This window comes from Macaca fascicularis, chromosome 19 (genome assembly GCF_037993035.2).
Source record: "Macaca fascicularis isolate 582-1 chromosome 19, T2T-MFA8v1.1".
In the NCBI taxonomy this organism is placed as follows: domain Eukaryota; kingdom Metazoa; phylum Chordata; class Mammalia; order Primates; family Cercopithecidae; genus Macaca; species Macaca fascicularis.
In genome coordinates this window covers 52,015,283-52,029,234 of record NC_088393.1, presented here as the reverse complement: position 1 = coordinate 52,029,234, position 13,952 = coordinate 52,015,283, and the positions used below count along the sequence as shown (strand labels likewise).

Below are 13,952 nucleotides of genomic sequence, written 5' to 3'. Positions count from 1 at the left end.
ATCCACCTATGACCTGGAAGCACCTCCATGGCCAACTTCGAGTTGTCCCGCCTTTCCAGACCAAATCGATGTATACATGTATTGATTGATGTTTGCTTGTAACTTCTGTCCCCCTAAAATGTATAAAACCAAGCTATAACCCAACCACTTTGGGCACATGTTCTCAGGACCTTTTATGGCTATGTCATGGGCCTTGGTCACTCATATTTGGCTCAGAATAAATCTCTTTATATTTTGTAGGGTTTGACTCTTTTTGTCAACACCATGGTGTATAACTCTGAATTGGCATCCAAACCAGGTCTTTGTTCTAACTGGATCCATAGCAACAGAAGCTCTGCTGCTGTCATGCTATGTTTCCTGCCCATACACCTCTGGTTTTCAAAGGATCTGTTTTTTTTTGTTTTTTGTTTTTTTTTTAAATTTTTTGGGATGGAGTTTTTTTACCCGGGCTGGAGTACAATGGCATGATCTTGGCTCACTGCAACCTCTGCCTCCTGGTTTCAAGTGATCCTCCCACCTCAGTCTCCTGAGTAGCTGGGATTACAGGCATGTGCCACCACACTCAGTTAATTTTGTATTTTTAGTAGAGACAGGGTTTCACCATGTTGGCCAGGCTGGTTTCGAACTCCTGACCTCAGGTGAGGATCTGTTGCTTTAAAAGACAAAAAACAAACAACCTTCACAACATACGTATATCTATTTCAATCTCTGAAATCACCTTTGTAAAAATTTTAACAGTGAGAAAATTATGACAGTGCAAGAGATCTCATCTAACCAATTCTATCTTGCTTTTAACCACCAAACTGCCCTTGGTAATTCCTGGGCATGGGCCAAGCTAACTTTGGGAGGAATTTAGTTTATTGTTTAAATAATAGCCCTTTCCCCAAACTAAACTGCCTTTGTAATACGATTGAAAGGCCCCACTAGTTTAGGAGGATGAGAGGGGCCTGACTTCTAAGATAATATATGTAAACGATTACCAGCCATTATTCTGATTTCCAGCGTTATTCCAGAGGTCTCAAAATTTGCAACTTCCCCAGTTACTCCAGTAAATAACATCACTATTGTAGAACTAAGACCGGCCTTTTGAGATGTCTTTTCAGGCTTCTGCATTTCTGACAACTGGATGGCCCCACCTAAACCCATGACTCTTGACTCAACTGGTCCTGTGGCCCCCACCCAGAAGTGGGCTTAGTGCCCAAGGACCATTTTTAACATCCCCAGCCAATCAGCAGCACCCATTCCGTAGCCCCCTGCCTGTCAAACTATCTTTGAAAAACCCTAGCCTCCAAATTTTCAAGGAGGCTGATTTGAGTAATAATAAAACCCCGTCTCCCATTTAGCCAGTTCTGTGTATTAAATTCTTTCTCTATTGTGAATTCTCTGTCTTGATAAATCAGCTGTGCCTGGGCACTGGGCAGGATCTCCAGTATTTGCACACTCCCTGACTTATCCCTAAAGAAGCATCACATGCTTTAATTACCAAGACAGTTAACCAGACTTCATCAATTTATCTGCATATTCGAAGAACCAGAGAATATTTCTTTTCTTTCCCTTTTTTTTTTTTTTTTTTTTTTTTTTTTGAGATGGAGTCTAGCTCTGTTGCCCAGGCTGGAGTGCAGTGGCATGATCTTAGCTCACTGCAAGCTCCACCTCCTGGGTTCATGCCATTCTTCTGCCCCAGCCTCCCGAGTAGCTGGGACTACAGGCTCCCACCACCGCACCTGGCTAATTTTTTGTATTTTTAGTAGAGATGGGGTTTCACTGTGTTAGCCAGGATGGTCTCGATCTCCTGACCTCATGATCCACCAGCCTCAGCCTCTCAAAGTGCTGGGATTACAGGTGTGAGCCACCGCGCCTGGCCCAACTAGAGAATATTTCATTTTGAAATGACTTCCAGGACCCTAGTCATTGTGAACTTACGTCATATGACAATATAGAGCAACTTTATTCTGAGATTCTGAGTCCTGATAGGTAAGTGATTAACATTAATAAGTTTGCAAATTTATTGCACAAAATTTACTACTTTGATAAAACTGATGTTCACTGAGAAATCTAAAAATGCATAAAATTATAAAATGGAAAAATACCAGCAGCAAATATTCATTGCCAGAGGAAAGAATATTTGTTCACATATTACGTATATACACACGTATATACACATTAAAAAGTCTCAGAAACACACAAAGATATTTGATTATGTTATGAAGGTTACAGTCTGATTTCACAAAGCTCACATTATGTTTTTCTCCTTTTACTGTATGTCTGGTGCCATCATTTTATTGGTCTCATGTTATAGGAATAAATGCTTTTCACATAAATTCTTGTAGAATACTTATTCCATTTTAAAATGGGGTGATATCATCCACGTGGTTTTCTACTTTTCACAGTTTTAACATCATAATTGTAATTTCCTATCCCATCATTTCCAGATAAAACACTTGTACCTTATATATTCTGATATACACTGCTTACAAAAGACTTATTTTTACTGCCAACAATAAAGAAGAACATGTAAATGTCACTCCTACCCCAACCATGGATACATTTGACGAAATTACCGAACTCCCATAGGTTTCTCTTAGTATTTCATAGAGATAGGAAGAGAATATTAGGTTTCCAAAAATTGTCAAATTGGCATAGCTTCTACCTGAGTTGTTTGATAAAATAAATGCTACCACAATTAGAAGGCTGTCATATCAAAGCCTGCATGAAAATACACAAGAAATCATGTGAATTCAGAACTGAGGAAGTTTTTTCCAATGTAACTACATCTGCCACATAAAATTACTATAAATTTTGCCTTAACATTGTTGAAAAAATGTAATTGTGAAATATGCAGTGGACTGTTATTGCCAAGTTAACAAACCATTTTCAGCCTGTAGTGTGAGAAATTACAAATGATTGTTGAATTTATATTGTATGCAACCAATGAAACATTAGACAAAGCCACTAGTAGTAAAAATCCAACTTCAGAACAGAGGGTGAGGGGAAGCCAGCAGCCAAGTGCAATAGGGTAGTATTACCCAAAATAATGCTTTGGATTGCAGTACTGAGTATATTCTGCATTTTAACTCAGGTGTCTCTGAATTATTTTTTGTAGATTTCCTCTCCTAGATACAATTTTAAAATATCACATTTTCTCCTTTTGAGTCATTTAACACATACTAAACATGTAAGTGCTAATCAGTGTTAAGGTCCTGAAGATGCAGAAAACAAGGTACCTGTAGTTGACATTCTAGTGGTCATCAATTTTGACATGTTCATCATTAGGGTTTTGTAAATGTGTCAACAAACTCTTATTCTAAGGCCTTTCTCCTGAATGACAAGTGTAAATGTCAAAGTTCTGTTTGCAACCCTACTGCACAATTTACAAGAGTTCTCTACTATGATGGTCCCAGGATGATGGGAGTATGCTGAGCTATGGTAAAACAGTGAATTTAACTTAAATGTTTTCTCTCCTGCAAGACTGGATGAAATATATCACCAGTATGGCCTGTGATAAATTATGATATAAACATACACTGAAGTGTTTACCATATGCCTCTTTTTAATGTTTTGCTCCTTTGTGAACTCTCAGATGAGATTATAGACAACTAAGCAGAGACTTTATCACACACCTCATTACTAAGGATTCTGTCCAATGTGGACATTCTGGTGCAGTTGAGGACTTGAGGCCTGAGGTGGTATGAGGCCATACCACCCTAGCCACACTTTCATAGTTTTGCTCTTATGTCAAGCCTCTGAGGCATAAGATTTGAGTGATCTAGCAATCCCACTATTGAGTATATCCAAAGCAAAGGAAATCAGTATGTGGAACAGGTATGTACACTCCCATGTTCATTGGAGAACTATTCTTCACAACAGTTAAGACATGGAACCCACCTGTGTGTCCATCAATAGATAAATGAAGAAAAGGTGGCATATATACACAATAGAATACACTTTGGGCATAAAAAGAAAACAAAATTGTGTCATTTATGGCAACACAGATGAGCTTTGGAGGACATTATGTTAAACAACATAAGCTAAGCAAAGTAAGATAAATACCAACTGTCCTCACACACATATGGAAGCTAAAAAAGTTGATTTCATAGAAGTAGTGAGTAAAACAGTAGTTCTAGAAGCAGGGAAGTGTAGGGGTTAGGTGAGATAGCCAAAGATTCAGTAACATGATACATAAGTACAGCTAGATAGGAGAAATACATTCTAGTGTTCTAAAGCACCAAAGGTGACTATAATCAACAATAATTTATTGTTTCTTTTCAAATCGCTAGAACAATGGATTTTGAATTTTCCCAAAACAAAGAAATGGTAAATGTTTAAGGTAATACACTAATTACATCAATTTGATCATTACACATTATATACACATATTAAAATTTCTTACCATATCTCATAAATATATACAACTTACATATCATTTAAAAATAATGATAAAATTATATCCAGATTCAAGCGCCTCTTGTAGCGCTTCCCACAGTCCTCACATTTGGATGAGTTTTCTCCATTGTGGTCTCCCTGTTGGTCTTTACAGTATGACCGGTGTACAAGCCTCTTTCCACAATCCTCACATTTGAAGGGTTTTTTCCGGCAGTGGAGTTTCTTATGATTCAAAATACTTGAAGCCCGGCTAAAGCTCTTCCCACATTCCTTACAATTATAAGGTCTCTCTCCAGTGTGGACCCTCTGGTGCAAGTTAAGACCTGACTTACTAATGTAGCCCTTCCCACACTCCTCACATCTGTATGGTTTTTCTCCACTGTGGATTCGCTGATGAATCAAAAGATATGAGGACCATCTGAAGCTCTTCCCACATTCTTTACAATTGTACGGTTTCTGTCCTGTGTGAATCATCTGATGCTTATGCAAATCTAGCCTACCAATGAAGGCTTTTCCACACTCCTCAGATTTGTACAGTTTCTCTGCTGTGTGGACCATGCAATGCCTATTAAGACTTGACCTAAGACAGAAGCACTTACCACATATTTCACATTTGAATGGCTTCTCCCCAGTATGAATTCTCTGATGTTTCTGAAGCTGGAAATCGTGAATGAAGGCCCTCCCACATTTCTCACAAATATAAGGTTTCTCTCCTGTGTGTAATTTGCAATGAACTTGAAGTATCGCTCTACATCTGAAGGCTTTCCCACACTGCTCACATTTGAATGGTTTCTCTCCAGTGTAGACTCTCTCATGAGTTTGCAGACATGAACTCTGACTGAATTCCTTACCACGCATGTCACACTTAGAGAGTTTCTCTCTCAAGTGAACTCTCTGGTGAATACGAAGAGCTGAGATGTAACAGAAGCTTTTTCCACACTCCTTGCATGTATGAGACTTCTCTCCTGAGTGTAACTGCTGAGGAAGATCAAAGATGGCAACATCACTGAAGGATTGTTTACACTTCCCATTCTGTGAAGGTTTCTGTCCTGTATGAATTATAGATAGTTCTGCCTCAACCTGGGAGGGGACATCACCTTGTTCAAAGAAGTGAGAATTATTTATGATGGAGTCTTGAGACTGGGTTAAGTCACTTGCAGTTTGTTCCCAGATTTGCTGGCAAGGGCAGTCTTCATGTGGTCCTGCTTCCACAACAGTCCTGCCTCCTATAAGGACACAGAATGAAGAGATGTGGACAAATGAAGCCTTTGTTCAGTGTTTTTAAGATTTCACACTTAGGATATGGCATTCAACTTTAATGAATGTTCAGTTTATGTTTTCCCCATGCATCTTGTTTTCTAGTTTGTATGTGACCAATTTATAACCCCACCATGTCTCATATGTAAAATCCTTGATGGAAGTTATAGACTCAATTAAAAAATTGATATAATATATACATTTAATTAGTTACTATTTCTAAGGAATTTTCTGGTCAGTCAAAAATCTTGCATGATAAATTGCATGATAAATTACTAAATGTTCATAGTGAAATATAAATCAAAGGGAAATTTAAGGAAAAGCGATAACAAAATCAATAGTTTATATGTCTGTGTTTATGTTGTATATCCTTATATAGAAGTTACCCTAAGTAAAAAGAAGTCAGGACTTTGTCCTCAGCATCTGAGGGGTAATCTCTAGGATCCTGACATATCATGCTGGAGGAGAGTGACTTTGTTTGTTAGAGTGCCAATTCTGGATCATTCTGGATAGTGAAACAATATGATTTAGGGTTGTGGCTGGCCACTCATTTCCAGGGTGAGGGGTGGGAGACCGTCCTCCCCATGTCAGAAAGAACAACAATGTTTGTTGTTTAATCTGTGAAGTCTGTTGTTACCAGCAACAGGGAATATAGCGGCCATGACAGGACAGAAAAACAGCAGGGAGGAGAACATGGCTGGAAAAGATGGTGCAAGGGGGAGAGGACAAATGTAGTCAAGAGGCAGCAGGGGATGAAGAACAGACCACAGGGTCTTTAAAAGCCAATAAAGAGGTTGTAACTTTAATAACATTAAGAAACCATACAGGCTTTTGGACCAAGGAGTGGAAAACTGACTTGCATTTCCCAAGGATCATTTTGGCTGCTCTGAGGAAAACAGATGTCAGGGTAGAAGGGAGGGAACAGGACCACCAGCCAGAAAGGGGTTGTAATAAACTAGGAAAGAGATTGGGCAATTTAGATCAGGGTGATGAAGTGGGCACATTCAAAAGTAAAACAAACGGGCAAGTCATGTACAGGGATGCACAGTTGCTTGCTTCTTACCTGAACTTCCCTCTCTTTGGGTTGCTGTCTCCATCATCCAAAACTTTTCTTCCCTTAGGAAGTGGAAAGGGTGGAACGGTTGATACCCTGTGAACGTGCAAAGTCATGTGCTTAATCCCAATTCATTCTAGGTAATATCAAGGTAAAATTTATTGGAAATGTAGGTTCCCACTGCATACACAAACTTGAATACTCTAGGATACAAAGCCACTCCTAGGGCCTGATGTTCCATTACAGAGGGTGCCTATGCTCACCCACTGACAGCAGGTTTGTGAAGTTCTCAAGCATCACATCTTGGTACAGCTTCCTCTGGGCAGGGTCCAGCAGCCCCAGCTCCTCCTCAGTGAAGAACACAGCCACGTCCTTGAAGGTCACTGCCTCCTACAACATCAAGATACATAACCTCAATCCTATGACCATGGACTACTGGGGGAGGAGCGGCATTGAGCAGGCGGAGAAGAGAAGTGGAGGTCAACTTATAGATTGCCCACTCATTCTGTCTGTATCCTGACAATGATTTTCCTGAGCTCCACCAGAAGTGCAATCATGAAAAAGACCTCCTGTATTTTTACTTTGTGCACTTACTGAGTCTCCTTGTAAGTAACCCCTTAGGATTTCAAATGGTGCATCCTGGGCTACACCTATATAGGTTTCAATGAATCTTGCCAACTGCCCCAGTTGCCCCAGCAACAATGAGCAATTCAGTCTCAACCTTGTTTGTTGAGGCTTATTGTCCTCCTCTCTCAGACCCAAACCCTGAATGCTATCACTTTTCTTTAGTATTTGCCAAATTAACAGGTTTTAAGTAACTATTTTCAAAGTGGCCTTGGATCCATTCTCCCCACTTTCTTGTTTACAGGTCTCAAGAATAACCATAAATATGCTAGTTATGCAATGTCCTTCCTAGGGAAGATAACATCTTTTTATTTTTATTTTTTATTTTTATACCTTCTTTGATCCTAGTCCAATCCATAAAAGATAATATCTTGAGTTAGGGAGGAACTGCTTAGTAAGTAATGTTGCCCCTGAGGCATATAACCTGGGACACGCTGCCTCTTGGGGTGGCTCAGCTATGGTGCAAATGGGGCATATGCAGTCATGACTCCACCCACTCTAGGCAGCTTTCTTGAGCCTTGGGGGACTGGCTCACAGTGGATCATAGGCTTCTGTTGTCCCTTGCTACCTATATGTAATAAATCTGCTTTATGTAATTTGTCATATATGAGTGTGCTCTCTCATGGTGGGCTTCCCAAGTCTGTAACTAGTGAACCTGTTCCATGGAATTGGTGCAGCCAGCAGGGTCCAATTTGACAGAACTCTGGACCGGCAAAGGGGGAGCACTTATATCCTGGGCAATTGGCCCAGTGCAGTGATGGCAGCCTGGGGACGCAGGCTGGCTGGACAGCAGCTTGATGATTTATAAAGAAGACAGAATGATAAGTGGGACACAGGCCACCCCTCCACAGATGTGAGCTGGCTGCATGGATTGAGACAGAGAGGACAGAATATGGAAACACAGGAGCTTGGCACATGATCCGCTGATTGAGACACCTTAAGTAATAGCTCATTCCTAGGGCCAGAGGACTCAGGAAGTGGGTGAAGTAGGTCAGAGGGTCCTCGGAGCATCTAAGAGGGATGGAGCCAACATGTGTGATGGGGGTCTCCACAGAAAGGGGGACTAACTATCTGATGGACAAGTATGAATTAAAACCAGAAGGACATGTTATCTTGGTGTATAGCACACTCTTGACACAAGGAACTCCATCATCAATACAAATACAGTTACAAATGTACAAGGAACAGCACAAGAAGAAAAAACAGACTAATTTGAGAGCAAGGAGGTAAAGAAGTGGGAGTACTGTTCTTTCCTACTAATTTTTCTACTCCATAATGTAACGGTAAAAAACAAAACAAAAACCAAAAACCAAATGCAAAGCCAACAAAAAAGAGACAAAGGAAGCAACTGGCACATAACAGGTCCCAAATGCCCTTTTCCTCCTTGAGTCTTCCCAAGACAGAGAAAAATGTATGACAATATGAGCAATAAGATGGAATTTTAATAGCAAGAGAGGTGAGCTCTACTCACCTTGAATGTGGTCATTTTTCTTACTACTTTTTGTAATCTTCAGAGTCCTGAGTAATGGAGCATGAAGGAAGGTGGAATCGTGCCTGGAAAATGCCAGAAACAGTAAAAAGAGAGACATGAAAAGGTGGCTGGGGATGCTGTGTAGCAACATGGACATGTATTATGAATGATCACAGCAGCATTATTCATACTAACCCAAAAACTGTACACAACCAAAATGCCTTCCTCTGGGTAAATGGATAGAAAAATCATGGTATATCCATATAACGGAATCTAATTTGGAAATTAAAAGGAATGAAGGACCAACTCATGCTACAACATGCATGAACCTTGGAAACATGCTAAGAGAAAGAAGCCAGTCACAACAATCCATAGATTATATGATTCCATTCATACGAAATGTCCAAATAGGCAAACGTATACATAGAGGAAAAGTAAGCTAGTGGTTGCTCCAGATTTGGGGTGAGAATGACGTTTAATTGTAAATGGGCACAGAGTCCAACTGGGGGACTCTGAATTATGATGATGGTTACTCCACTTTACGAAGTTCCTAAAGATCACTGTACTCCTGAAATGAGTGAATGCTTTATGTAAAATATACCTCAACAGAGTTGAAAAAAAAATTGCTAATCTACATGTAATTTACCTTCATAAGACTGAATTCTGAGTCCATATTGTTGGCAGATTTATAGTTAAACAAACAAATGAATAAATGAGCAGAACCAGAAGCTCATCTTTAGTAGAATGCTCACTAATAATGTATCTTCCAATAAGAAACTTTAGTTTTTTTAAAAAAGGTAACTTTATAGCAGACAAATCTGAAAGACATCATCTTGGCCAAGTGAACATAGTTGAGATCACCAGTGAAGGGACAAACCGACATCATGTGAACCCTGTTACGTTGCAATAAAGAGGAAACTTCATCACTTGTGCGATATCCTTACCAACAATACACAATCTGAAACTAAACATGAAATACATCAAACTCCAAATGAACATCTTTCTCCAAAATAACCTTCCTATTAAAACAAAAAAAACACCATGTTTATAAAAGACAAAGACTGTGGAATCTTTCCAGACTAAAGAAACTATGGAATGTGACAACGAAAGACAATGCATAAACTGGACTTTGAATGGTATTGCAGGTGAAGGATGGGGCAGGGGACACTCATAAGGACTTAATTTTTTTATTTTTTGAGATGGAGTCTCGCTCTGTCACCCAGGCTAGAGTGCAGTGGTACGATCTCAGCTCACTGCAACCTCCGCCTGCTGGGTTCAGGTGATTCTCTTGCCTCAGCCTCCCGGGTAGCAGGGATTACAGGCGTGTGCCACCACACCTGGCTGATTTTTATATTTTTAGTAGAGACAGGGTGTTACCATGTTGGCCAGGCTGGTCTGGAACTCCTGACTTCAGGTGATCCACCCCCTTGGCTTCCCAAAATGCTGGGATTATAGGCATGAGCCACCGTGCCTGGCATAGGACTTTAAATGAAAAATTGAACAAATTTAAATATCTAACTACAAATTAGATAACAGGATGTTAGGTAATATGCTATCCAACCACTATCTAATGAGTAACACTACAACTACTAGTAGTCTTTTAACAGATCTGATATGTAATAGATAACAATATTATTTACTATCTAATATTATCTAACATGTTATGTGAAACCCTATACCATCCCTTCCTAAATACCTCTTACCAAAACGCCCACATTTATCATGGTATGTGGGCTTCCGTGCTGCAGAAAGCTATAGTCAGCTGTCTCTGGTTAGTGTTGTTACTGGTGGTATTTGGCTGATTGTCATCAACAAAGCAACCTGGAAAAATGTAAACAACTGGCAAATTTGGATAGAGTATATGAGAACTCCTTATGCAATTTTTGCAACTTTTCTATAGCTTTTAAATGATATAAAAATGAAAATATTTTAAATATCAGGAAGTAGTCATAAGGATAATGCGAATAATAAAATTGAGCATGATATAATATGGCAGTTCACTAGTTTATTCTTTTTTTTTTTTGAGTATCACTCTGTTGCCCAGGCTGGAGTGCAATGGCGTGATCTTGGCTCACTGCAACCTCCACCTCCCGGGTTTAAGCAATTCTCCTGCCTCAGCCTCTGGAGTAGCTGGGACTACAGGCATGTGCCACCACGCCTGGCTAATATTTGTATTTTTAGTAGAGATGGGGTTTCACTATGTTGGCCAGGCTGGCCTCAAACTCCTGACCTCAAGTGATCCACGTGCCTTGGCCTCCCAAAATGCTGGGATTATAGGCATGAGCCACCTCAACCAGCCTCACTAGTTTATTCTCTATTAGCAGTATTTAAAATTTTCTATAAAGACATACATTAAAATATAACAATTTTTTTAAATGTTTATAAACAAATAGAGAAATAGACGCAAAGAAAGACTAAAAAGAAATCAATTAGAAGCTTAACAGTTACTATCTTTACATCTTAGATTCATGGGTAATTTAAAAACTTTTTCTACTCCTATTTCTCGCATTTCAGACTGGTCCACGATGATACAGTTCCACAACAATACGAAATACTTGGAAAACGTGAAACAAAATAGTTGAGAAAAAAATTTTTAAATTCCTAGAAGTCCAAGCCCATGAGCCTTGCTCTCAACGTCCTTTCAATGAAGTCCTAACTTGCTTTCCCCACAAGTCCAGCTAGTTCCTCTGACTCAATGAGAATGTATCCAAGGGATGATCAACTCAGGCTCTGACCTGGACTGCCTAGGTTCCAACCCCAGCTCCACCTCTCACTAGTTGGGTGCTATGCACCCTGTGTCTCACTCTCATCTTTAAAATTGAGAAAAGCAATACTTCACAGAGCCCCAGTGTGGCCTAAATTTATTTGTATAAAGCACTTAGAATGAAGCTACCAATTACGGCTTAATGATTATCAACACCCATGCCCGAGGACACACTCTCGGTTGAGCTGAACATCTCTGTAAAAGAAAAAAGTCAAGGATCAATCACATAGAGATTTGCCCTCAGTAGCCAAGAAGTCCCCTCCCTGCAGCTCTTTTAGAAAGGTCAGGCTGGGGAAGGCGAAAGTTGTGAAATACCCTGACTGCATCGCGGTCCCCCATAAAAGTTAAATGCTCCCCGCCCTTCGCGGAAGGCGGACGCAATTCTGGCTTTCCTAAAAAGAGGTCAGAAGGCCTCCTGGGATCATCCAGCGTCCTGCAGGGATTAGGGAGAAGGACCAGGGCCCCTGCAGCTGGAGCTATGACCCCACCCGGAGACCTGACCTCTTCGGGAAGTTAAAAAGAGACCACCAGTCACCAAGTGACAGGGGCTGCTTTAAGGTTCTCATTTGCGTTACCTCTTTCAGTTCCCAAAAACGATTCTACTAGGATGGTTCTAATGTCCCCATTACAAAAAATAGCAATGGAAAGTATAAGGACATTGAGTAACACTCCACGTCACACTGCGAGAAAGAGGTCGCACACGTAGGGTGGAGGGAGGCAGGCTGAGCGAGGTCAAAGTTCTGGAAACGCTCAGAGCAGGGCACAGAGGATCCCGCCAATTCCACCCCCCGGGATGTGAGCACAGCACCCCGATCCCAGAAAGCTTCGTGGACGGGAACAAAACCCCATTTCCCGCCCCACCAAACCTCCGCTCTCCGCCAAGGCTTCTTTTCCCTCTGGTCGTTGCGACCCCAGGCAAAGGTGACAAGTTCAGAAGGGCCCGCCAGACGCAGAAATGGCTCAAACTACGCGGTTAAGCAGCAACCGCAGGCTCACAGACCGGAACCGCTCGCGCCTCCACAGAGCGTCTGGACTCCACTTCCCAGAATTCCCCGGTTCAACCGCCGGCGTCAAACCGCCACTCCATGAAGTTGATGGACTACAGTTCCCAGAATTCACTCGTCCACCCGCCTGAGCCAACCTGCCCGCGACTCAGAATGTGTCTGGACTCCACTTCCTCCAATGCGAATGGAAAATGTCTATAAGCTCACTCTTCAGCGGGAAGTGTTGGACTCCGCGGTGGTCGTTGACTACACACACCGCAATGCCCACCGGGAGCGTATCCCATATATCTGAGCGCCTGGTGGGGAATGTGGACTGTGACCCTGTGAGTCGTCCTTCTCTCTCCCTGAGTCTTTGAAAGAAAATATTGTATAGACAGGAATTCCTGAAGTCTAAACGTCTCCCACGATGACAGGAGTGTTATTGGGAAGAGAACAAACGAGGAGATAAAGTCTTCAAGGATTAGGATAACCTGACGATGGGAGGTTAAAACTAAGGGTTTAAAGGATGAGCCAGGTGGAATGGTTTGGCAAGGGCAATGAGGAGCATGAAAACACCAGCCCCTACTCCAGAAACTATGGGACCACTGGTTTGGCAGGAAAAGCCACCCCCATTTGAGATCACAACTACCAGCGGAGAAGCGGTGTCGTCATGGAATAGCTATCTTCCCATAAACTTTTCATGGTATTCATATTTCTCCTTAGGTGCAGAAACATCAAATTTCAGCGAATGTAGTGAATTGCTCAGTACCTCAGAGCAATAATGACTGATGAAGTGCTAGGCATTAGTATCAATCTTACATTGAGATTGTAAATGCAGTAAAACGGGAAGATTCTATAGGTGAGGGAGCATGTTTTATTAAGAGTTTCTTCCTGGCCGAGTGCAGTGACTCAAACCTGTAATGCCAGCCCTTTGGGAGGCCCGGGCAGGACGTTCCCTTGAGCCCAGGAACTGGAGACCCCCCAGGGCAATACAGGGAGACTTCATCTCTGTAATTTTTTTTTTAAGTGGCCAGGCCGGGTGGCCTGATCTTGGGACTACAAGTCTCAAGTACTCAGGAGGCTGAGGTGGGAGGATGGCTGAAGCCCAGGAGTTTGAGTGAGGCTGCAGTGAGCTATGAGACCACCACTGCACTCCAGCGTAGGCAACAGATACCTCAATAATGAAAAAAATTTTTTTCTTAAGTTTCTTCCTATTTCTTGGTGAAACATAATTTCTTTATTATAGTTCGCAATTTAAAAACTGGCATTGGTTAAAAAGATAATAGTATAAAGCTAAATTAGGAAACAATTCATCTAAAAACCTGTTCTTTTGAAGGTAACCTGATTTTTTTCTCCCTATAAACATACATTGGCCTATAAACCAATATTCTTCTTTTAAAAAAATTGAGTCTACTT

General features: G+C 41.1%; 1 protein-coding gene across 2 annotated transcripts in view; it reads right to left on the bottom strand.

The window, feature by feature from the left end:
- Positions 1-1,911: 1,911 nt before the first annotated feature.
- ZNF230 (zinc finger protein 230) overlaps positions 1,912-13,952 on the bottom strand; it is a 28,236-nt gene continuing 16,195 nt past the window's right edge. The window contains exons 1-5 of one of the 2 annotated variants that reach the window (XM_005589486.5): positions 12,420-12,583; positions 8,790-8,872; positions 6,958-7,084; positions 6,704-6,790; positions 1,912-5,609 (exon numbers count right to left, since the gene is read on the bottom strand). In XM_005589486.5, coding sequence (XP_005589543.2) covers positions 4,414-5,609; positions 6,704-6,790; positions 6,958-7,084; positions 8,790-8,804 — 1,425 coding nt within the window. In that variant the 5' untranslated portion in view covers positions 8,805-8,872; positions 12,420-12,583 and the 3' untranslated portion in view covers positions 1,912-4,413. Of the gene's footprint in view, positions 5,610-6,703; positions 6,791-6,957; positions 7,085-8,789; positions 8,873-12,419; positions 12,584-12,877; positions 12,908-13,952 lie in introns of those variants that run through there. The other variant, XM_005589480.5, reaches the window with a different exon arrangement.